This window comes from Rhinoderma darwinii, chromosome 4, assembly GCF_050947455.1.
Source record: "Rhinoderma darwinii isolate aRhiDar2 chromosome 4, aRhiDar2.hap1, whole genome shotgun sequence".
NCBI lineage: Eukaryota > Metazoa > Chordata > Amphibia > Anura > Rhinodermatidae > Rhinoderma > Rhinoderma darwinii.
Window position 1 is genome coordinate 228025929 of NC_134690.1, and position 26257 is coordinate 228052185.

A 26257-nucleotide genomic window follows, 5' to 3' on the forward strand; every position below is an offset into this window, starting at 1 on the left:
ACCAACCTGTTTAGATACAATCTGTGAAACACTGTATAGACTTGAACAATTTCACTGCATTGTTTCATGGTTTTTATTAAGGGTATGTGCACACACACTAATTACGTCCGTAATTGACGGACGTATTTCGGCCGCAAGTAGTGGACCGAACTCAGTGCAGGGAGCCGGGCTCCTAGCATCATACTTATGTACGATGCTAGGAGTCCCTGCCTCTCCGTGGAACTACTGTCCCGTACTGAAAACACGATTACAGTACGGGACAGCTGTCCTGCAGAGAGGCAGGGACTCCTAGCATCGTACATAAGTATGATGCTAGGAGCCCGGCTCCCTGCACGGTGTTCGGTCCGGGACTTGCGGCCGAAATACGTCCGTCAATTACGGACGTAATTAGTGTGTGTGCACATACCCTAAGAGTTCATATAAGCAGAAGATTCAGCTGAAAGTATTCTTTAAGGTTGCCTGAGAATTACAGTCTACGTCATTTCATACAGTGCAGGTGATTCAGTCTTGAGGGAGAACTCGATAGTCAAATCTGCCTGCTTCAAAGTGGAGGTGCACTATTAATCAGTTTCTCATTATATATTGTGACGTTCTGTTCAGAAACACCAGACTTTGCAGAGATCCCCTTACTCACATCTTTCACATGTGCACTGGTATTGCTAGGAAGTGCGGTATTTCTATACTGAGCTTACCTAGGAATAATGGAAGAATGACCATTTTATTCACATGTACTGTTCACTATATGGGCAAAAATATGTGAATACCCTTCCTTATTATTGAGTTCAGGTTTTTCCGCCACACCCATAGCAAACAGGTGCATAAAATCAAGCACACAGCCATGCAATCTCCATCGACAAACATTGATTATAGTATGGGTCAGACCTAAAGAACTCAGTGACTTTGAACGTGGCACTGTCATAGAATGCCACCCTTGCTAAAAGATCTTCCCTGGTCAAATGTAAGTGCTTTTTATTGTAAAGTGGAACCATCTAGGACTGACAACAGCTCAGCTACGAAGCAGTAGACCACACAAACTTGCAGAGTAAGGCTGCCGAGTGATGAAGCTCATGCCGCATAAAAATTTTTTGCCTTTTTCTTTGTTGTATCACTCACTACAGAGTCCCAATCTGTCTCTGGAAGTGACATCAGCACAAGATTTGTGTGACAGCAGCTTCAGGAAACGGGTTTCCATGGTAAAATAAATCTAGGTCGGGCAGAAGCGAGAAGAATGGGAGAATGCTACCTACTGAAATGTATAGTGCCTACTGATAATGGTTAAGGCTCTTTTTCAGGGTTTGGACGAGGCCTCGTATTTTCAGTGCATGGTAATGTTAATGTTGCAGCATACAGATTTTGGACAATTGAATGCTTCCAACTTTGAGCCAACAGTTTAGGAAAAGCCCTTTCCTGTTCCAGCATGACTGTGTCAAAGAGAAGTCCATAAAGACATGGTTTGACAAGTTTGGTGTGGAGGAACTTGAATGGCCTGTACAGAGCCCTGACCTCAACCCTATCAAACATCTCTGAGATGAATTGCTGATTGTGAGCCATACCTATTTGTCCAACATCAATGTCTGACCTCACAAATGTTCCTTTATCTGAATTGGCACAGAGTCCCACAGACACACTCCAAAATCTTGTAGAAAGCTTTCCCAGAGGAGTGGAGGCTGTTATAAGGGGGCCCAACCCCATATTAATGCCTATGGTTTGGAATAGGATACGTTTGTTCATATAGTGTACAGTTATTAAACCTAATTCAACAAATGCTTATTTGTTGGATACTATTCACTGGGGGCTCGAGGAACGTCTGTTGCCTCTAATCACTCTTGTTCCAGCCCACTGTTTTATGTCTGCCCGGGTTGAATAAAGTTTAGTGAATAGATTGCTGGTGAAGGCCGCTACTTCTTTTCTTTTGGCTGTTACTTGGACTGTGTGATTACAGGCTGAGCACCACCAGAATTATCCACGAGGGTCCTTTCATTACTACATTGTCCCTGTGGAGCAGTGCCGACTGATTCTCCAGGTGGTCATATATATATATATATATATATATATATATATATATATATATATATATATATATAAATTCCAGTGTTATCTTGTGTTGTAGGCTTATAAGCTTATTTACGCTATCGAGATTAAGCCATTATCACTTTCAGCCTGACTGTCTGTTTAAAGACCATATATGCCACTCTGATACTTAAATGCTATGGACGCATTTGACATGGACATTTTTTATTATATATATGTTAGTGGTTACCTTGAGTAAAAAAGTTGCACTAAGTTTAAAGCTGCAATCTTTATTCCATTTCAGTCCCCCTGATATGCAGTTTGCAACCCACTCATGTGAGCATGTCCCTCCCAGTAATACATGCGGGATGTGAGTTCTGTGTGTCCAGGATGCTGCTGTCTTCGCTGGATCTCATGTAATAGCACTATCCCTGTACTGCTTTCTTCTTCTACAGCCCAATAGGAATCTGTTCTCACTTCTGCCAAAAGACACTGATGCTGAGGAGTGTGTGATTTCCCCCTATTTACCCCTGCACAGTCCGTGTGCTAGACAGCCTGTGTGATCTTTCCTCCCTATCTGCACTCTGATACTGACAGCCTGTGTGATCTGCCGTCCTTAAAGACCTGGATGCTTTTCTCCCTCTTCTACCTCCTCCCCTCCCTGATGCTCTCATACCCTTGGAGAAAGCTAAGCCAGTAGTAGTTTGCTGTTGGATCTATGTCAGAAACAGCAGGACAACTAGCTAGATGAAGGGCTTACACATACCATAGCAGAAAAATGGTGGGATATATTTAATAAAGACTAGTCATCAAGTTGCTTAATTTTGCATTGACAAAGCAAATGAACAATGAAAAAAAAAAATCACTGCAAATGTGTCCATAGCCTTTAAGTTTCCATAGTTGCCTACTTATAGTGATGCAAAGATTTTTCTTTTATACTATAGAAGACGATGTGTCAAATGTACAAATCATGTGCGCCTGGTGCCAGAAAGTGGGAATTAAACGCTATTCCCTGAGCATGGGGAGTGAGTTGAAAAGCTTCTGCAGTGAAAAGTGCTTTGCAGCCTGCCGAAGAGCATACTTCAAGAGGAACAAGGTAAGAGACGGAAGAAACTTCACCCAAATATTAACCAAAAGTTATATCTTGATGCATGCTTATGTATGGCTGTAACAGAGAACAAATTTGCATGATAAAAGTTAATGTAGTAATATCATAGTCTGTGCTTTTACAATAACTTGTCATGCATGTTTTATATTTAAGCAGGATCTATGTAAGTGTAGGTTCATAGATATAATCTAATTGGAGTGGACTAACTTTGTAAATATATTGCATTATACAGTACGTTTGTTTAACAGTCCGTATGTAACACCAGGTATCTATGGTACTGTAAGTTCGATTCAATATAACAGCAACAGAGGGGGGAGACGACTGGGTGTTACTTCTGAAACACAGACTGTTGAACACGGGTACAGTACACCTTTCTGAATGAGGCCTTAAAGGGACTTTATTGATGCCTCTGGGACTTTATTGATGCCTTTAGTTTTCATAGGTCAACAATATCAGATAGGTGAAGGTCTGGCTCCCGGCACCCCCACCGGACAGCTGAAGTAAGAAGACGAACACTACAACCTCTTTACAGTTTACCCTGCACATCGCCGTACACTTCCCTATCGTGTGTGCCTGGAAATGCAGTTTAGTCCGATTTACTTGAATGGGACCAGAACTGCAGAGCTGCTATGGAAGTGTATGGTGCTGTGCCTGGCAAACTGTTCCCCTTCAGTCAACTGTTCGGTGGAGGTGTTGGGAGTCGTACCCCCACCCATCTGATATTGATGACCTATCCTAAAATAGGTCATCAATGTAAACATCCTGGAAAACCGTGCCAATTTATACTGATCCTGAATTACAGTCTGTATTATAGCACACAGCTGATTCCTTCTCCCCAGCAACCCCCAGGGAAGTGGAGTTTTTATGGAACAGTGGTCAAGTATGTGCGCTCCATGTATTTCTATGGGATTTAGGAAAGAGTGATAGCTATTGGCTGTCTCTGTAACTCCCATTGAGTTGTATGGAGTGGCAGTGTGCAGTGAGCATTCTGGGGGATAGTTTTTTAGATTACGGTAAGAAATGCCAGCACAGCAAACTCTGGACAGATATTGAAAATGTGGGGAATGCTTGGAGATTTGATCTCTGATCATCTAAATGTTAACTAGAATGCCGTTAAACAGTGGACCTACATATGCTTTAAGTGAGCTATTTAGAGCAGTTCTGTCACGTCAATTTGCTGCCTTAGGTAAAGACCGCATATAACAGAGACAGGTCCATCTCTAATTAGCCAAAATGGCATAAAAATGTGCGGTTTGGCTAATAGGAGTGATCAAAGAATGTACTGGGCTCATAGTTATGAGCCTGGTGTATTCATGTGGAGAGTGCTCCCTCCGTCTGTCCTCGCCTCCCACTGCCTTCCCCGTCCTCCTCACAGTGATTGATGGCTGGCTGCTGTGTATCTGTAAACACAGCAGCACATCAATCACTGTAAGGAGGGCGGGAACAGGAGGGGGGAGCACTCTCCTCATGAATACACCGGACTCTTAACTATGAGTCCGGAGTATTCTTTGATCACCCCTATTAACAAAGCAGCATAATATTTTTTCGTGCAGTTTTGGCTAATAGGAGAACGGACCTTTCGTTGTAATATGCTGGCCTTACCTACTGCAACATATTGAAGTGTCAGATCTGCTTCAAGGACTTGCCTACATTTACCCCATAGGTGGAGTCTCCCTACACTGCCATTTCCCAATATCTTTATAATGAGTCTGTAGGTTTGGCATCATTGACAGAAAAAAGAGCCTTCACTGCTGGTTGGCTCAACCCGTAGGAGACAGCTGGATTATTGTTAAACACACCTTATATTTACTGCAGTTCCTTTATGTCTAGTGCAGTTCCCTTAGGCCAAGTTCACATGGAGCTTTTTGCAGGCAGAAAAATATCTGCTTCAAAATTCCTTCAGGAATTTTTTGCTGCGTTTTTCGCAGCGGTTTATCGCCCGTGGCCATTGAGGACAGCGAGCAAAAAACGCCATGAAAAATGCTCGGAAACGAGAACCGCGTTTTTTCTGCATCCCATTGATGCAGAATCGCGGAAAGAAAGGACATGCCGCATTTTTGTCCCACGAGCGGCTACAAGCCGCCTGGGCGAAAAAAACGCCTCTGCCTCCCATTAAAATCAATGTGTGGCAATTAATGCCGTTTTATGGGACTGATTCCGATGCAGTTTCCGCGTCAAAATCAATGCCAAAAAAACGCTGTGGACTGGGCCTTTATATATACTGTATATATGTACACAGAATGACCACTTTATTAGAGACACCTTTCACAATTGGAGCTTCCTTGTATGGAAATTAACGACGTGACGCATAAAATCAAGTGAGCACGTTTTCTGTGGATCAGTTTCAGTGTAAATCGACATTAGAATAAGAAAATTGAGCGATCTAAGCTACTTCCAATGAGGCATAGTCATCGGTGCTAGACTAGCCGGGGACATTATTTCAAATATTACCAACCTTGTGAGGTTTTCTTGTGAAACAGTCTGGAGAGTATACAGAGAACGGTGGGATCGAGAAAAGACATTCAGCGAAAGAGGATTTTGTGGACATAAACGACTCATCAACAAAAGGGGTCAGAGGAGGATTTCAAGAATCATTGTGACAAACAGAGGTTGCACAGTCAAGCAAATTGTATCCAAATACAACACTGGTTCTCCAACTCACATGTCTGAACTCACATCTCAACGTTCCTTAGCATGGCTAGGCTATAACAGATGACCAGTTTGTGTGCCATTGCTGCCTAAGGGAAACAGAAAGGCAAGACTCCAGTGGGCTAAGATGCACAAAAATTGGATCACTGAGCAGTGGAAAAACATTGCCTGGTCAGAGGAATCCAGAATTCTGTTGCACCATATGGATCAGAGGATCAGGATTAGGCACAAGGAGCATTAATCGATGAACTCTTCCTGTCAGGTGTCAACTGTTCGGGCTGGTGGAGGTTGAGTAATGGTGTGGGGATTGTTTTCTTAGCACACCCTGGGTTACTCTGATACCTGTGGATGGTCGTTTGAACATTAGGGCTTTCCTAAGAACTGTGGAAGACCAAGTTCATCCCTTCATGGCACCTGTTTACCCTATGACAGAAGGACACTTTAGCTGTAACTGTGAGAATTTATCCTGTCCACATGGGCTAATAATTCCTGCAGAACAATTTCAACAGCTAGTGGAATATATACCACAATGGATTGCTGCGTTTCTGAAGGCCAGAAGAGGTCCAACTTACTACTATATAGGTGTCACTAGTAAAAATGGCCATTCAGTGTATTTTTTAAACCAAAAGCAGGAATGGGACATGAACAGAAGAAACATATAAAGGATGTCCTTAGGCTTCGTTCACATCTGCGTCAGGGCTCCGTTCAGGCGTTCCGTCTGAGCTTTCCGTCAGAACGGAACCCTGACTGATGTAAATGGAAACCATATGTTTCTGTTTTTATCATAATTGATTTCAATGGTGACGGATCCAGTGCAAATGGCTTCCGTTTGTCTTCGTTGTGCAAGGGTTCTGTCGTTTTGACGGAATGAATAGCGTAGTCAACTATAGTATTGATTCTGTCAAAATGACGGAAACCTTGAACAATGGAGACAAATGAAAACCATTTGAAATGAATGGTGAGGCAAACGGAAACCTATGGTTTCCATTTGTTTTTGTCCCTTATATATCCTGCTTCCCCTATATATCCTGCTGCCCCTTATATACTCTGCTGGCCCTATATACCCTGCTGCCCCCTATATACCCTGCTGCCCCTATATACTCTGCTGCCCCAATATATCCTGCTGTCCCTATATGCCCTGCTGCCGCTTATATACCCTGCTGCCCCTTATATACCCTGCTCCCCCTATATACCCTGCTGCACTTATATATATATATATGCCTCTGTGTGTGCGTTTATATGTGTCTGTGGGTATAGTTATCATCTGTGGCGTTATCTGTACTCAGAGAGTTATCACTGTGTTATCAGCGGTGTTACATAGGACTGCAGGTAACATTTACTGCATTATCTGTATTCAGAGAGTTATCACTGTGTTATCTGTGGTGTTACATAGGACTGCAGGTAACATTTACGACATTATCTGTACTCAGAGAGTTATCACTGTGTTATCAGAGGTGTTACATAGGACTGCAGATAACATACACTACATTATCTGTACTCAGAGAGTAATCACTGTGTTATATGTTGTGTTACATAGGACTGCAGGTAACACTACTACATTATCAGTACTCAGAGTTATCACTGTGTTATCTGTGGTGTTACATAGGACTGCAGGCAATATCTACTACATGATCTGTACTCAGTTATTACTGTGTGTTTTCTGTGGTGTTACATATGGCTGCACATGAAATCTACAACATTATCTGTACTGGGTATATATGGTCTGTTTGTGAATGTGTCTTTTGTGCTTGTATATATGTGCCTTTTATGTGTATATATGTCCCTGTCTGTGTATTTATCTGCCTTTGTGTGTGTGTGTGTGTGTGTGTGTGTGTGTGTGTGTGTGTGTGTGTGTGTGTGTGTGTGTGTGTATGTATATATGTGTCTGTACGTCTATATATTTACCTGTATGTATATATTCCAGAATGTGTGTATGTATATTTGCCTGTATGTCTAAATATCTGTCTTTATGTATGTACAGTATAAATGTTCCAGCGTGTCTATATATGTGGTTAATTTTTGGTTTGTGTAGGGGGCGGCAATAGAGAGTCCCGCACAGGGCGCCATTCAACCTAAGGCCGGCCCTGGTTACAAAAATATCCAGGTGAAAGAAGCTGGCAAAATAGCAGCCATGTTGTTCTGTGTCATCGACAGAGTTAGGGCACTCCTCCTTGATGCAAGGGGACGTCTGCATGGGCCTAGTAGGTCGCAAGATGGTGACTGCGCAATTCGGGCCTATCGCCCATTTTGTAGTTAATAGTGACTGACTACTAACTAAGAAGGCCCTATAGACCTATGAGAACCGACCGTTTTCTAAGTTGTTTCTTTGTTGCTGGACATTGCAGGCTTACTGTTCCCTTTGACTATCCTGAACGTCTCCTTTTACGTTCCCCCTCTAACCGCCTAACTAGATCTCTTCAAAGTGGGGGCTACCTTACCAAGCTCTGCCCACTCTCCAGGATCTTACTGCATCTTCAGGCTCTTTCACAGATACAGCCTACACTGCGTTCCAAATTATTATGCAAATGTTATTTTTCGCTGATTTTCCTAAATAGTCGATGCAAATGACAGTCAGTATAATCTTCAAGCCATCAACCGTTGGAGTATAATGCAAATTTTATTGAACAAATCTCCTAATGATCACAGATTTTGTTTTAGAAGTAAAAAACTCAAAATGCACTGTTTCAAATTATTATGCACAACAGAGATCAAAACATTTTAAAGGTTGTAAAGAGAACTAAAATGGTAATTTGTTGAATTTGCAGCATCATGAGGTCATATTTACAGAAATCAAAAGCTCTTTCAATCAAAAAAAACTTAACAGTCTAAGTTACATTATAACATAGTACTAGCTAGTTGCCGTTAGGCAAAAAGCCCTGTTTTCCAACTACCATAAAGATAAATAATAAATAAATAAAGTAAATTCTTTAATGTGCTATATATAGCAATATGACAGACCACATGAAAATTAAAATTGTCACTGCTTGATTGCCGGGTGAACGTATGCAAGACAGCTGCCCATGCACTAGTGTAACACACCTATGAACCAACGTGACACGACCGCTATCTTAGCCGTCAGTGATTGAGGTGTGTGCTTTAGTTTAGCCAGCAAAAGCAGGAATTAAAAATTGAGGAGCCCCCCCGACATGTTTCGTTACTGCTGTAACGTCCTCAGGGGAAATGGGAGCCCCATGTTTTCAGTACGGGACAGTTTTCCCACAGCGAGGCAGCGACTTCTAGCATCATAGATAACGATGACGATAAGAGCCCAGCTCCCTGCAGTGTGCTCAGTCCGGGAACTGCGGCCGACCTGCGGACCGTATATCACGGACTGAACACGCTCGTGTGAATCCGGCCTTAGGGTATGTTCACACGCACTGTTTTCAGGCGTAATTCTGGCGTTTTACACCTCGAATTACGGCTGAAAAAACGGCTCCATTACGCCTACAAACATCTGCCCATTTCAATGGGAATTACGATGTTCTGTTCCCACGAGCCTTTATTTTACGCGTCGCTGTCAAAATACGGCGCGTAAAAAGACGGCACGTCAAAAGAAGTGCAGGACACTTCTTGGGATGTTTTTGGAGCCGTTTTTCATTGACTCCATTGAAAAACAGCTCCAAAAACGTCAGTAAAATACGTCGCGAAAAACGCGAGTTGTTAAAAACGTCTGAAAATCAGGAGCTGTTTTCGCCTGAAAACAGCTCCGTATTTTCAGACGTTTTTAACAACTGCGTGTCTGATTTTCAGGCCTTTTTGAAGCTGAAAATGAAGCTTCTTTCAATTTGGAGCTTCTTTTGAGGCTTATTTTCAGGCTTCTTTTGAGGCGTTCTCTGAGGCGTTTTTCATAGTGTTCAATGGAAAATCAGCTCCAAAAAATGCCTCAAGAAGTGACATGCTACTTCTTTTTACGAAGCGTCTTTTTACGCTCCGTTTTTTAAAACAGAGGCGTAAAAAGACGCCCCATATGAACTAAATGCTGTTTTTCCAATTGATTTCAATGGGCAGATGTTTGTAGGCGTTCAGCTTCCGTTTTTTCAGACGTTTCTCGTCCGTTTTTCTCTTCTGCAAGCACTTCCTGGTTTCACTCTTCTTTTTTTTTCTGCACTTCTTTAGCAACTGATCCGTGAAAAACTGACAGCAGATGGATTTTTCCATGTATTGTTCGTTTTTTTTCACGTACTCAGGCCTCATGCACACGACCTTATTTTTTCCCACCCGTAAATACTGGCGTAAATACGGGTCCGGTGTCACACGTATTCGACCCGTTTTGCACCAGTATTTACGGACCCGTGCCCGTAAATATGGGTCCGGTGTCACCCGTATTCCACCCGTATTTACGGGCACGTTTTTGGCGGCAAAATAGCACTGCACTAATCGGCAGCCCCTTCTCTCTATCAGTGCAGGATAGAGAGAAGGGACAGCCCTTTCTGTAATAAAAGTTAAACAAATTCATACTTACTCGGCCGTTGTCTTGGTGACGCGTCCCTCTCTTCGCATCCAGCTCGACATCCCTGGATGACGCGGCAGTCCATGTGACCGCTGCAGCCTGTGATTGACCTGTGATTGGCTGCAGCGGTCACATGGGCTGAAACGTCATCCAGGGACGGCCAGGACGTCGGGCCGGATGTCGAGGGGGACGCGTCACCAAGGCAACGGCCGGGAGACCGGACTGGAGGAAGCAGGAAGTTCTCGGTAAGTATGAACGTCTTTTTTTTTTATTTTTTACAGGTTGCTCTTTATTCTGATCGGTAGTCACTGTCCAGGGTGCTGAAAGAGTTACTGCCGATCAATTAACTCTTTCAGCTCCCTGGACAGTGACTATTTACTGACGTCGCTTAGCAACGCTGCCGTAATGACGGGTGCACACATGTAGCCACCCGTCATTACGGGAGCTCCATAGACTTCTATGGACTGTCCGTGCCGTTATTACGGCCTGAAATAGGACATGTTCTATCTTTTTCAACGGCACGGGCACCTTCCCGTAAGAAAACGGGAAGGTACCCGTGGCCAATAGAAGTCTATGAGCCCGTTATTACGGGTCGTAATTACGACCCGTAATAACGGGAGTTTTTACGGTCGTGTGCATGAGGCCTCACAGACTTTATTGGGTGACTCTTATCTACAAAAACAGACCGGAATATGGCATTCAACAGACACACACTCCATGAAAATAACGGATGTGTGAATAGCACCACTGAGTTGGGTCAGTGTGATGTCCATTGTTAAAACAGACCGCACACTAATGAGAATCACGTTCCCGTAAATAAGGCTTAATAAATTGCTTATCAGTGTAAGGCCTCTTTCACACACAGAATTTTTCTGGCGTTGTAAACTACATAGAAAAACATAAACATAAACAAATGTAAAATGCGTCTTTTTTGTGGTGCTTTTGAATTAGTGTTATTTTGTACATGCTTTTTTCTATAGTGAAGCATATGGGAAAAACGGCTAAAAAAAATGCCATACAGAGAACTTGCTGCGTTTGGAAAAAAAACGCCACTGATCAGAAAGTTGTCTCAAAAACGTAGTTGTGTGTAGAGCATTTGATATTTTAATGTAACATCTGGTCGCACTTTAAACTGCGTGAAAAACGCCATTAAAAATGCCACGAAAGACGCCCAAAAACGCAGCAAAACGCTGTGCCGTAATCCAGCCTAAGGGTATGTTCACACGGCAGCCTCCGTTACGGCTGAAATTACGGAGCTGGCATGTGCAGGCGATTTTCACTGCGTCCATTACGGACGTAAATGGAGCTGTTTTTCCATGGAGTCAATGGAAAATGGCTCCATTTACGTCTGAAGAAGTGACATGCACTTCTTTGACGCGGGCGTCTTTTTTACGCGCCGCCTTTTGACAGCGGCGCATAAAAAAATGACGCTTTTGAGCCGCATTTTCGGACGTAATTCGGGCCTAAAACGCCCGAATTACGTCCGTAAATAGTGTGTGTGAACCCAGCCTAAGGCTGGGTTCACACTACCTATTTTCAGACGTAAACGAGGCGTATTATGCCTCGTTTTACGCCTGAAAATAGGGCTACAATACGTCGGCAAACATCTGCCCATTCATTTGAATGGGTTTGCCGACGTACTGTGCCGACGACCTGTAATTTACGCGTCGTCGTTTGACAGCTGTCAAACGACGACGTGTAAAAATACAGCCTCGGCAAAACAAGTGCAGGGCACTTCTTTGGACGTTTGTGGAGCCGTTTTCTCATAGACTCCAATGAAAACAGCTCTAAAAACGGACGTAAGAAACGCTGCAAAAACGCCGCGAAAACGGCGCGAAAAACGCCGCAAAAAACGTGAGTTGCTCAAAAAACGTCTGAAAATCAGGGGCTGTTTTCCCTTGAAAACAGCTCCGTATTTTCAGACGTTTTTGGTCACTACGTGCGCACATACCCTAACACTGACAGGCAATAATGCTTTGGAATACTATATAATAATTAGGGTATGTTCACAGGATGAGAGGCATTTACGTGTGAAAAGACAGACTGTTAACAGCTGCCTCGTTTCACACGTAAATGCTCCTCCTCGCATTTTGCGAGCCGTCTGAGACGCTCGTAAATCTTGAGCTGTGCTTCATTGAGTTCAATGAAGAACAGCTCAAATTACGTGGCAAAGAAGTGACAGCTGTCAAACGACGACGCGTAAAAATACAGCCTCGTCAAAAGAAGTGCAGGACACTTCTTTGGACGTTTTTGGAGCTGTTTTCTCATAGACTCCAATGAAAACAGCTCCAAAAACGGACGTAAAAAACGCTGCGAAAACGGCGCAAAAAACGCCGCGAAAAACGCCGCAAAAAACGCGAGTTGCTCAAAAAACGTCTGAAAATCAGGGGCTGTTTTCCCTTGAAAACAGCTCTGTATTTTCAGCCGTTTTTGGTCACTACGTGTGCACATACCCTTATATACATTATATGCAGGACACTTCTTTCAGAAGTAATTTGAGCCGTTCTTCATTGAACTCAATGAAGCACAGCTCAAAATTTACGGCTGTCAGAGAAGCCTCGCAAAATGCGAGGAGGAGCATTTACGTCTGAAACGAGGCAGCTGTTTTCTCCTGAAAACAGTCTGTCTTTTCAGACGTAAAAGCCTCTCACCGTGTGCACATACCCACAGCTGTCAAACGACGACGCGTAAATTACAGGTTGTCTGCACAATACGTCGGCAAACACATTCAAATGAATGGGCAGATGTTTGCCGACGTATTGCAGCCCTATTTTCAGACGTAAAACGAGGCATAATACGCCTCGTTTACGTCTGAAAATAGGTCGTGTGAACCCAGCCTTAGGGTATGTTCACACGATGAGAGGCATTTACGTGTGAAAAGACAGACTGTTTGCAGCTGCCTCGTTTCACACGTAAATGCTCCTCCTCGTAATTTACGAGGCGTCTGAGACGCTCTGAGACGCTCGTAAATCTTGAGCTGTGCTTCATTGAGTTCAATGAAAAACAGCTCAAATTACGTGGCAAAGAAGTGCCCTGCACTTCTTTGCCGAGGCAGTCCATTTACGCGTCGTCGTTTGACAGCTGTCAAACGACGACGCGTAAATTACAGGTTGTCTGCACAATACGTCGGCAAACCCATACAAATGCATGGGCAGATGTTTGCCGACGTATTGCAGCCCTAATTTCAGACGTAAAACGAGGCATAATACGCCTCGTTTACGTCTGAAAATAGGTCATGTGAACCCAGCCTAAGGGTCTAGGATGAGAATGATGAAGCAATTTTGAAGCACGTAGCATATCTTGACGCTCCTGGATCCGTTTGCAAAATATGTTCCAGACCCCAATCTGTCTCTAGTCATTAATTATACTACTGTCCTCCTAAGTGCCCTTTGGGCTTCCTGGGGCATCAGCATGCCCTATAGCTATGGCAGTGTGGAAGCAGTGAAATGTTCATGACATAACAAGACATATCATAAGACTATAAGCTTCGATTTATATTATATTTAGGAAATAGACGTCATGACAGGATCTACCTCCAAGTATGAGTTTGTGGCTCCTGCTACACATTTACTCATTCTTCTATGGAAAAAATGTGACTGTGATCGTAAAACACTCCATATTTCTTTGTTAATCTGACTTGTGACTCTGTTTACAGAGGGCCTATGAGTTCTGAGAAAAGGGTATGTTCACACGCACTAATTACGGACGTAATTCGGGCGTTTTTCCCCGAATTATGTCCGAAAATAGCGCCTCAATAGCGCTGACAAACGTCTGCCCATTGAAAGCAATGGGCAGACGTTTGTCTGTTCACACGAGGCGTAATTTACGCGCCGCTGTCAAATAACGGCGCGTAAATTGACGCCCGCGTCAAAGAAGTGACCTGTCACTTCTTTGGCCGTAATTGGAGCCGTTATTCATTGACCCCAATGAATAGCAGCGCCAATTACGTCCGTAATGGACGCCGCGTTCAAGCGCCTGCACATGCCGTTACGGCTGCCATCGTGTGAACATACCCAAGAAGTGACATGTTCCTATAAATATGATTAGCAGACCAGTGAGGTTAAAATCTCATGGGATTCTGTTCTTCTCTGGGAGATACCAACTGTGAGGGGGGGGGGGGGGGGGCTGATTCTATAAAGCATCTTAATTGGAAATGGGAGTGCTCATATCTTGCCAGGTTTAACGGTCTCTCCCAGCTTAAAAGCAGGAAATCTCATGAGACTATTAGGCCAGGATCACACACACAGTTTTGCTGCAGTTTTTGTGGCAGTTTTTATGGCAGTTTTTTGAGTAAATGCCAGAAGTGGATCCAAAAAGAAGGAAATGTATAAAGAAAAGACTGATGCATCTGCTTAGGGTATGTTCACACGGCGGGGGTCCGTAACGGCTGAAATTACGGGGATGTTTCAGCCTGAAAACATCCCCGTAATTTCAGCCGTACCGGCATGTGCAGGCGCTTGAACGCCGCGTCAATTACGGCCGTAATTAGCGCTGCTATTCATTGGAGTCAATGAATAGCGGCTCCAATTACGGCCAAAGAAGTGACAGGTCACTTCTTCTACGCGGGCGTCAATTTACGCGCCGTCATTTGACAGCGGCGCGTAAATATACGCCTCGTGTGAACAGACAAACGTCTGCCCATTGCTTTCAATGGGCAGATGTTTGTCAGCGCTATTGAGGCGCTATTTTCGGGCGTAATTCGGGGCAAAAACGCCCGATTTACGTCCGTAAATAGGCCGTGTGAACATACCCTTACTTTTGTGTCCACTTCAGTGTTCGGCTCAAAACACCGAGCCACAATCTGCCATAAAAACTGCATCAAAACTGTGTGTGTGATCCTGGCCCAAGGCCTCCTTCACACACAGAATGTTTCAGGCAATTTAACCCTTTCAGGACCAAGGTCTTTAGCTGCCTAAATTACCACAGCAAAATTTCACCTTTTGGAATGATACATTCCAAAAGTTTTGTTTTCTACTTTAGTAAATATTTTTTTCCCTTTTTTGCGGGACAGCTGGGGCTTTGATGTGGTTTCAAAACAATGCCATTATCTTAACATTTTGTTTTATATAGGGCAAAAATAGAAAAATGTGGGAAAAAATAAAAATGGCCTTCTTTTTTTCCTTTTATAACTTAATTGAATTACTTATATTTACAAAAAAATTTCAGCACAATATAATCCTCTAAGGGTATGTTCACATGATTTCAAGGGAAAACAGCTCCTGATTTTAGAAGTTTTTTTAAGCCACTCGCTGCATTTTTTACAGCCGGTTTTTGAGCTGTTTTCTATAGAATCAATGAAAAACAGTTCCAAAAACGTCCCAAGAAGTGACCTGCACTTCTTTTTCGCGACTGTGTTTTTACGCGTCCGTTTTTCAAAACTGAAAACATGATTACAGTACGGGACAGTAGTTCCACGGAGAGGCAGGGACTCCTAGCGTTGTACATAACTATGATGCTAGGAGCCCGGCTCCCTGCAGTGTGTTCGGTCCAGGAATTGCGGCCGAAATACGTTCCGTCCTTTACGGACCGAACATTCTTGTGTGAATCCAGCCTTACTGTAAAGGATCTGCCAGACACAGCTCCCGGCCTCGGTCTATTTATACCTTCATTTCCTGCTTGTCTTTGCCTGTGATTCTTTCGTGTTTCCTGGCTCTGCAGGTCCTTCTACTACTGCAATGTAGATTACAGTAACGTTTTTATTTTTAAAAAACGAGCATTTTTGGCCAAGTTATGGCCATTTTTGTATTTATGCAAATGAGGCTTGCAAAAGTACAACTGGACGTGTTGACAAGTAAAAGTACAACTGGGCGTGTATTATGTGCGTACATCGGGGCGTGTTTACTACTTTTACTAGCTGGGCGCTCTGATGAGAAGTATCATCCACTTCTCTTCAGAACGCCCAGCTTCTGGCAGTGCAGATCTGTGACGTCACTCACAGGTCCTGCATCGTGTCGGCACCAGAGGCTACAGTTGATTCTGCATCAGCATTTGCAGGTAAGTAGCTACATCGACTTACCTGCAAACGCCGATGCTGCTGCAGAATCATCTGTAGCCTCTGGTGCCGATGTGTCCTCGCTCGTCTGACACGATGCAGGACCTGTGAGTGACGACACAGCGTGATCTCTCGAGAACACGGCTGTGTCTGCACTGCCAGAAGCTGGGCGTTGTGAAGAGAAGTGGATGATACTTCTATACACAACGCCCAGCTAGTAAAAGTAGTAAACACGCCCCGATGTACGCACATAATACACGCCCAGTTGTACTTTTACTTTTCAACACGCCCAGTTGTACTTTTGCAAGCCTCATTTGCATAAATACGAAAATGGTCATAACTTGGCCAAAAATGCTCGTTTTTAAAAAATAAAAACGTTACTGTAATCTACATTGCAGCGCCTATCTGCTGCAATAGCAGATAGGGGTTGCAAAATCTGGTGACAGAGCCTCTTTAAGTGTTTTTTTTTTGTGAGAAAGATTTGATCTTTCAGTTCACTGCACCTCAGGAGAGTCAGGCTGACACTCTGTTCGCCCGATCTCTATAATGGCAGAGCGCTATACAGCGCAATCTGCCAATATAGTTAGGACTGTATATATACGCCCTGCTTGCACGGAGCATCGGTGATTAGGACGAATATGTACAGATTGGCGGCGGTAGGGGTTAAACTACATTAAAAAATGCTTCCAAAAACTCTAGCTGTAGTAAAGTGTAAAATGCATTTTTTTTTAGGTGTTTTTAGTGCCGTTTTTCATTTAGGGTCATTTTGTACATGTTTTGAAAAGAACACCATACCCAGAGCATGTTGCATTTGGAAAGAAAAGCTACTGACCACAAAATTGCCTTAACAACTTTTTACAAACCAAAACGCAGTTGTATGTAGCATATTTAATATTTTACTATAGACTTTAATGTAACATCTGGCAAAAAACAACAACATTTTAAACGCCACGAAAAACACACAAAAACACAGCAAAAAGCTGTGTGTGAATTCAACTTAACTGCTCTCTGCTGCCCACTACAGCTGAAGTCGCCTCCCTTTCTTAAAGGGCCAGAGCTCAAATCACTAAAATAAGCCATTTTTTATTTTCCTAATTATACATAGTTGCCAGCAGTCCCAAATTTTCTGGGACTGTCCCAAATTTACAGAGACAGTCCTGGCAAATCACTGTCCCGGCAACTGGCCTATTCAATTTTATCTGTGCCCTCAGGACGCAGAAACAATTAAATATTATAGCAGAGCAGGAGCGGAATCCCCATCCAGAGAGTAGCCAACGCTGTGGCTGGAGATTTCGCTCCTAGAGGTGGCCCCTGACGTCACTGTCCATATTTGGACAGTGGGGTAAGGCCTCATTCCCACGACAGGGTTTCCCGGCCGGGTGCCGGCCATTCATAAATCGGCCGGCACCCGGCTGCATTAGGAATAATAGACCCCTAATGGGGCTATTCACACGACCGATTTTTTGACGGCCTGGAAAACCGGCCGTCAAAAAATAGGACATGCTCTATCTTCGGCCGGGTACCCGGCCCCCATAGAAGTCTATGGGGCCGGGTAATACACGGCCATCACCGGGATGTGTCCCAAGTGATGGCCGGGTTATCCGGCGCTTGCACTCTATCTCCTCCTCCTCACAGCGCAGAGTGCATGTGAGGAGGAGGAGTTGATGCCATTCTGACGAATGGCTGTGCGCTGTACACTGTGTGGCAGGGCCGGGGTGTACAGCAGGTGGAAGGGAGCGCTGCGCTGGCTCCCTTCCCCTGCTTGTTTTAAAAGCGCCCTGGCCCGGCGACACCTTCGATGGCGCCGCTAGCAGCTGCTGCTGCTGCGGATGCTACTACTGCAGCGACGCCACTATAGCAGAGCAGGGAGGTTACATAGTTTGTACGGTTGAAAAAAGACACATGTCCATCAAGTTCAACCAAGGGATGGGAAAGGGGAAGTGGGATGGGAAAGGGGAAGTAAAAAATTTCTACACATAGCAGTTAATATTTTTTTGTTCTAGGAAATTATCTAAGCCTTTTTTAAAGCCATCTACTGTCCCTGCTGCGACCAGCTCCTGCGGTAGGCTATTCCATAGATTCACAGTTCTCACAGTAAAGAAGGCTTGTCGCCTCTGCAGGTTGAACCTTTTTTTCTCCAGACGGAGGGAGTGCCCCCTTGTTTTTTGAGGGGGTTTTACATGGAACAGGATTTTACCATATTTTTTGTATGCGCCATTCATATATTTATATAAGTTAATCATGTCCCCCCTTAGTCGTCTTTTCTCAAGGCTAAATAGGTTTAGTTCTTTTAATCTTTCCTCATAACTTAGATTCTCCATGCCCCTTATTAGCTTCGTTGCTCTTCTTTGTATTTTTTCCAACTCCAAGGCATCCTTTCTATGAACTGGAGCCCAGAACTGGACTGCATATTCTAGATGAGGCCTCACTAATGCTTTGTAAAGTGGTAATATTACATCCCTGTCCCGTGAGTCCATGCCTCTTTTGATACACGACAATATTTTGCTGGCCTTTGAAGCAGCTGATTGACACTGCATGCTGAAATTTAGTTTATGATTTACAAGTACACCCAGATCCTTCTCAACAATTGACTCCCCCAGTGTAGCTCCCCCTAGGACATATGATGCTTGCAGGTTTTTCGTACCCAGATGCATAACTTTACATTTATCTACATTAAACTTCATTTGCCAAGTGGACGCCCAAACACTTAGTTTGTTTAAATCTGCCTGCAATTCACAAACATCTTCCATAGTCTGAACTATATTGCATAGCTTGGTGACATCTGCAAAAATAGAAATAGTGCTATTAATCCCATCTTCTATATCATTAATAAATAAATATCTGCCCGCTCTGCTATGTGCTAGCCCCACTTTAGCTCCTTGAAGGAGCGTAATCCCCGTGTTTTCGGGGATTCCGCTCCTGGACAGAGCGCTTGATGTCTCTGTCCATATCTGGGCAGTGACATCAGGGGAAACTCCTGAAGCGGAATCCCCGAACACATGGGGATTCCCCTTCAGGAGTTGCCGCTGATGTCACTGTCCAGATCTGCCCGGCCCGGCACGGATGCAAAACTTTATGCAAACCGGCCGGGCAGAAGGGCCGATTTTACCGGCCGGCACTCGGGCTCGGGTGCGACCCGGTCGTGTGAATCCCGCCTAAGGGGCTCCTCCTGGACCAGATTCCCCTGTAGATAGTGCCACACACATCCCCCCCTGTAGAATGTGCCACACACACCCCCATGTAGAAAGTGCCATACCCCCCAGGAGATGGCGCCCCACACAGCCCCCTGTAGAAAGTGCCACACACAACCCCCAGTAGATAGCGCCCCACACAGCCCCCTGTAGATAGTGCGGCACACACCCCTGTAGAAAGTGCCTCACACACCGATTTAAAAAGTTCCACACACCCCACCCTGCCGAAAGTGTCACACACCCCCCTGTAGAAAGTGCCACAACCAACCCCCTGTAGATAGCGCCCCACACAGCCCCTGTAGATATGTCCACACACACCCCTGTAGATAGTGCCACCCGCCATGTAGATAGCGCCCCACACACCCCACCCTGTCAACAGCGCTACACCCGCCCTCCCCATTGGGGCTCCCTCTAAGAGTGAAATCCCCAAATAGTGCGTTGCCGACGCTCTGGCCGGGGATTCCGGTCTAGAAGGATCCCCTGATGTCACTGTCCACATATGGACAGTGATGTGCGGGGCTCCTCCAGGAGAGGAATCCCCGGCCAGAGTGTCGACAAAACTCTAGCTGGGGATTCCACTTCTAGAGAGAGCGCCAATAAAGCTATCTACAGGGGATGAGTGGCACTATTTATAGTGGGTGTTTGTGTGTGACACTATCTACAAGTGTGTGTGTGTGTGTGTGTGTGTGTGTGGCACTATCTACAAGGGGTTGTGTGTGGCACTATCTACAAGAGGGTGTATGTGGCACTGTGTACAGAGGGTACTGTGGCATTATCTACAGAGGGCACTGTGGCATTATCTACCGTGGGCACTGTGGCATTATCTACATAGGACACTGTGGCACCATATACAGAGGGCACTGTGATATTAGATAACAGAGGGCACTGACACCATTTACAGGGGGCACTGTGGCAATATCTACAAAGGGCACTGTTGCAAAATCTACAGAGGACACTGTGGCACTATCTAAAAGAAGGCAGGGTGGCACTATTTACAGGGGGGCCATGTGGCACTATCTACAGTGGGCACTGTGGAATTAACTACAGGAAGCAGTTGGTGGCAATATTTACAGGGAGCAGGGTGTGGCACTATCTACTGGGGGCAGTGTGGAGGATCATCTAGGAGGGGCACTGAGTATGGCACAATCTATGCTGGTTTTTACACTACCAGTAGTGGTCAGCACATATTACCTAGCCCTAGTGATAAAGTGAGACACCACCTGCCTGTAAACAACCGGATAACCAACCGGCCACCATAGTAGTTGTCTGCCAAACTAGTGCAGAAATTCTGGGAAGAAAGCCATGCCCCGTTAACCATTCCCACCAGATAAGCCACGCTCGCATAAGACACACCCACCAAAGAAGCCACACCCTAAGTGTCCCTGAAAAAATTTTTTTTTGCCAACAATGTCTATATACTGTATATACTTGAAGAAGGTTCTCGATTTTGGTCCCATATTACTTCATGATGTATCCCAGGAACTGATGGGTCCTCTTTCACCACCATATAATTGTGAATTGGATATAATAACCACCACTGGACAGGTTGCCAGGCCAACATGGTCATTATATTCACTACAGATTTACAGACGTCCTTGCCATAATATACCGTAGGAATTCACATTTTACATTATGAAAAAATCCACTGACTTCTGCAGACTTTGGTCCTAACCTGCTCTTCTAATTTTCTTTTACAACTTTATAAATAAGACATTACTTATAATAATGATTGGAGCCAAAAAAAAAAATTCTTATCAGAAATGTATGCAATTGTATTTCATTGTAGCTAGTCTACTTGTTGCAGACAACAGAGAGATTTATCATAGAAAATAGAACAGTATATTCAGTATTTCCATTCTCTGGGTTGTAATTGCAAATAGACGTCATAGTCTTGTCTTTATCATAAATGGTCACACGTGCTAATAACTTGTCTGCTAAACAGTTAAAGAAAGCATTATTGAATCATCAATATACCTGTCTAATCTCTAAAATTCACCCACTGTTTATTTATATCATAGTTATGCCATTCTACACCATATCATTTTTAAACAAGAATAAATTTGTCACATTTCTCCTGCTAATGCATGTTCCGAGCTGCGAGCCCCAACAACAATTTAGGATCAGGTTGCAAGATACAGCTACAACTGCTACAGTCCTGCTATGTGATATGACTATGTGTTTAGTTAAGAATAGTTTAGAGACTTATATTTCTATTTAACGTGCATATACAAAATACAGTGATTACCAATTACTATTGGAAATTACAGTATAGTAATTATTTTCTGAAAAGTCTACATTAGTGAATTTAGGAACAGTATTTCTTAAGGAAATCTCCACTTCTGTACAGATTTTCAGAGGTATACTTAATTCACAAGCACTGCGCTATTATTGTGTATGCTTAACTCAAATCTAAACAGTCTATATATAGGGTCGATGGCATTGGCATGCTCAGTAATAATTGTGCAGGCTATTGGGCCACTTCTGTTGTCAAGATTTAGTAGTTACAATGTTGTACATATAAACACTTTCTTTAACTAGCAATTTCCTATTAGGGTGCATTCACACAGGCAGGTTTTGATCAGGCTTTTTTAATGCAGTATTTGAAGCCAAAACCAGGAGTGGATTCAAATAATAGGAGAAGTGGTATCTATCTTTTATACTTTCTCTCCCTTTATGAGTCACTCTTGGTTATGGCCTCAAAAACGGCATAAAAAAACCTGAACAAAACCTGCACATTTGAATACACCCTTACAGTCCACTGTTAATTTTAGCATTTCTCACTTTTGCTGTGGAGCACAACTCATAACATGTAGGACAGCAGGAATTTTCTGATTTCCCGCAAGTTAACTGCAAACACTTCAGCAGACGATAGGCATTTTCATCAGAGCTTGTCACACTATAGACCAGGAATAGACAATGTCTATTGGCTTTAGGAGCCAGTTAGACCATTCCTGGAGCTAGGTTTGTTTTTGTAGTGACCTGAAAAACCTATATGACCAGCCCCAAATTTTTAATAGCACATACAAAGCTCCTGAGACTTGTCCATCACTGCTATAGATCACCATTAAACATTTGGGGCTTCACTGCAGCACTTCATGTTTTCATTGAGATGTTCCAACAAATAAATGAAGTGATCCCAATAATTACATAATGTTCCTATTTATAAAAATATATTCAATTATTCACTAGTGATTTTGAACGGCTGAAAGGACAAATTTAGAGAATTATCATTTTTCGGTTGTCCTTTTTTCGTGCACCAAACGATCATCTTCGACAACGACCAACCCCTAGTCCTAGACATGATCTAACGTGTTGGATTTTTTTAAACAGTCGTTAAAATCTTAATTTCGTATGACAAATGATGTGTAAAGAGCATTTGCCAGCAAATAACATCATGAACTGGATGTTAGATGAAACACCTATCATCACAAAATGGCAACAAACAGGCATCCGTCCGCTGGGCCAAGATGACTACATAAGTTAATTAATAGATGTCCAATTTTTCAGTGAGAAATTGTTACACAACTGTAAGGGTATGTTCACACGCCCTATTTATGGACGTAATTCCGGCGTTTTTTTTATGCCTCGAATTACGGCCGAAAAACTGCTCCAAACCGCTTTTTTTTTACTCGCCGCTGTAAAAAGACATCCGCCTCAAAGAAGTGCATGTCACTTCTTTGGACGTAATTGGAGCCGTTTTTCATTGACTCCATTGAAAAACAGCTCCAATTACGTCCGTAATGGACGCCGCGAAAAATGCCTGCACATGCAAAAACGTCTGAAATTCAGGAGCTGTTTTCGCATGAATACAGCTCCGTAATTTCAGATGTAATTGGCGTTGCCGTGTGAACATACCCTTACGGTCGTCTGTTTTGCTAATCGATGCCGGACTAGGGGTGGACATACTATATATGTGTGACCTGTGAGGCCTAGTAGGTAAGAGGGCCCTCTAAAAGTCTAAAAGCAGCTAACAGCTTCTTGCTGCTTATTATTTTGCATATAAGGGACTTCGCTAATACATTTCATAGATCATAACTAGGTGCTCTATAATGCGCTATCAGAGAACAAGGGGCCCACATAATGTCCCGCACAGGAGCTCTGTTATCTGTGTCCGCCCCTGCGCTAAATAACTACGAACGAGGAGTCTGCAATTGTTTTGCCGTTCAAAGTCACTAATGTGCGGCCAGCTTTACACTGGCTCATATATATCGTAGCTCTCGCTTCTGTGTTACTTCTATGATTGACTGAGATTGTTCTGATGATTAATTTGTACCGAAGCTGCAGACAGGAATTTTATCATGAAACGATAAAACAGTTTTTCCCTGAACATTAAATAATCATAACTGAATAAGTAGCAGTTCAGTAGGTTTATTATTTCTGTTGTAGGTTGTGACATCTGGTAATGGAAAAATGTCAGATTTCATAGTGGAAATGTTTTTCATCTACATTGTTATACAGATGTTATTAGCATTTCTGCTTTTCATTCTGATCATTATGCCACTCACTACAAGTCTTAATGTAGTCTTAGAATAGAACACAAACACCTTACATTATACCATCAGCGGCCTGATACCTATACTTCAGAACGCTTGGCAGACACAGAAAAGACAACTAAAGTTTCCTGATTGTGTAAAGTTGGCCACACAATAGAGCATTTAGACCACGGAAAAAAATGATTTACTCTTCAGCGGACTGTCGGTATCTTTTTATGACACGAAGCATGACATATGCCAACCAAAGTCAGATATCTGTGGAAAAGTTATATAAGTACATCATTATGTGCTCATTTTAAGGGTAAGAATTCAGAAAACAATATGCAGAAAAAATAAGTGGTGTTATGTGTCATTTTGTACATGTGTATTTTTAGTGTTTTTGAAGTCCTATTAGAAAAAAACCGCTACATTTTGAAAAACATACCACTGACCACAATAACGCCACGAACCAAAACGCAGTGTATGTAGTTCATTTTATTTTATATTTGACTATAGACTTTAATGTAACATATTGCCGCACAAAAAAAAATGCACCAAAGAACGCTGTTAAAATGCCATTAAAAATGCCACAAAAAACAGAGATAAACAATGTGTGTGAATCTAGCCTATGGCTGGATTCACACATGCAGTTTTTGATGCATTTTTTTTTTAGCAAATGCCAGGAGTTGACGCAAAAAAAAAGGAACAACTTTCCTTTCTCTCTTTTTTTTTTTCCACTCCTATTTTTGGTTAAAAAAAAAAACGGCATCAAAAACAGCATGTGAGAATCCAGCCTCAAGATAATAAACTTGACGGGATATACTGTATGTAGTATTTTTTTTACTCCATAGAAACTATACTTCTGACAGTTGAGATATTACTAACATGTACAAAGGTGAAGAGACTATCAAGACATTGTGAAATATTTCATCTTATTGTAATAGATGAATATTTCAAGATTGTCCATGATTTCTAGTTAATATATCTGATATATAACAATTTCTCAATGGCTTGAATGAAGCGCTGCTATTAAAATGACAATATAAAGTGGCATGCGGGGAAATAATTCCAGAGAGAACAGATCTTTTGACTTATAGCAATAGAGGGTGTTTGGCTATAACATTATTGCAGTTACTAGACAGTGCTGTGGGGATATTTTCTGTAGTAGCATTGAATAAATACACCGCATTCCAAATTATTATGCAAATGTTATTTTTCGCTGATTTTTCTAAATAGTCGATGCAAATGACAGTCAGTATAATCTTCAAGCCATCAACTGTTGGAGTATAATGCGAATTTTATTGAACAAATCTCCTAATGATAACAGATTTTTTTTTTAGAAGTAAAAAACTCAAAATGCACTGTTTCAAATTATTATGCACAACAGAGATCAAAACATTTTAAAGGTTGTAAAGAGAACTAAAATGGTAATTTGTTGAATTTTCAGCATCAGGAGGTCATATTTACAGAAATCAGAAGCTCTTTCAATCAAAAAAAAAAACTTAGCAGGCCAAGTTACATGTTAACATAGGACCCCTTCTTTGATATCACCTTCACAATTCTTGCATCCATTGAATTTGTGAGTATTTGGACAGTTTCTGCTTGAATATCTTTGCAGGATGTCAGAATAGCCTCCCAGAGCTTCTGTTTTGATGTGAACTGCCTCCCACCTTCATAGATATTTTGCTTGAGGATGCTCCAAAGGTTCTCAATAGGGTTGAGGTCAGGGGAACATGGGGGCCACACCATGAGTTTCTCTCCTTTTATGCCCATAGCAGCCAATGACACAGAGGTATTCTTTGCAGCATGAGATGGTGCATTGTCATGCATGAAGATAATTTTGCTACGGAAGGCACGGTTCTTCTTTTTGTACCACGGAAGAAAGTGGTCAGTCATAAACTCTACGTACTTTGCAGAGGTCATTTTCACACCATCAGGGACCGTAAAGGGGCCTACCAGCTCTCGCCCCATGATTCCAGCCCAAAACATGACTCTGCCACCTCCTTGCTGACGTCGCAGCCTTGTTGGGGCATGGTGGCCATTCACCAACCATCCACTACTCCATCCATGTGGACCATCCAGGGTTGCATGGCACTCATCAGTAAACAATACTGTTTGAAAATTAGTCTTCATGTATTTCTGAGCCCACTGCAACCGTTTCTGCTTGTGAGCATTGTTTAGGGGTGGCCGAATAATAACTTTATCCACACTTGCAAACCTCTGGAGGATCCTACACCTTGAGGTTCGCGGGACTCCAGAGGCACCAGCGGCTTCAAATACCTGTTTGCTGCTTTGCAATGGCATTTTAGCAGCTGCTCTCCTAATCCTATTAATTTGTCTGGCAGAAACCTTCCTCATTATGCCTTTATCTGAACTAACCCGTCT

At 43.0% G+C, this 26257-nt stretch overlaps 1 protein-coding gene across 5 annotated transcripts in view; it reads left to right on the top strand.

Moving 5' to 3' along the window:
* The window catches only part of SOBP (sine oculis binding protein homolog), a 202653-nt gene that overhangs the window by 68057 nt on the left and 108339 nt on the right, over positions 1-26257 (top strand). For all 5 annotated transcript variants that reach the window (XM_075862235.1, XM_075862230.1, XM_075862231.1 and 2 more), the window contains one exon: positions 2955-3106. In XM_075862235.1, coding sequence (XP_075718350.1) covers positions 2955-3106 — 152 coding nt within the window. The remainder of the gene's footprint in view (positions 1-2954; positions 3107-26257) is intronic.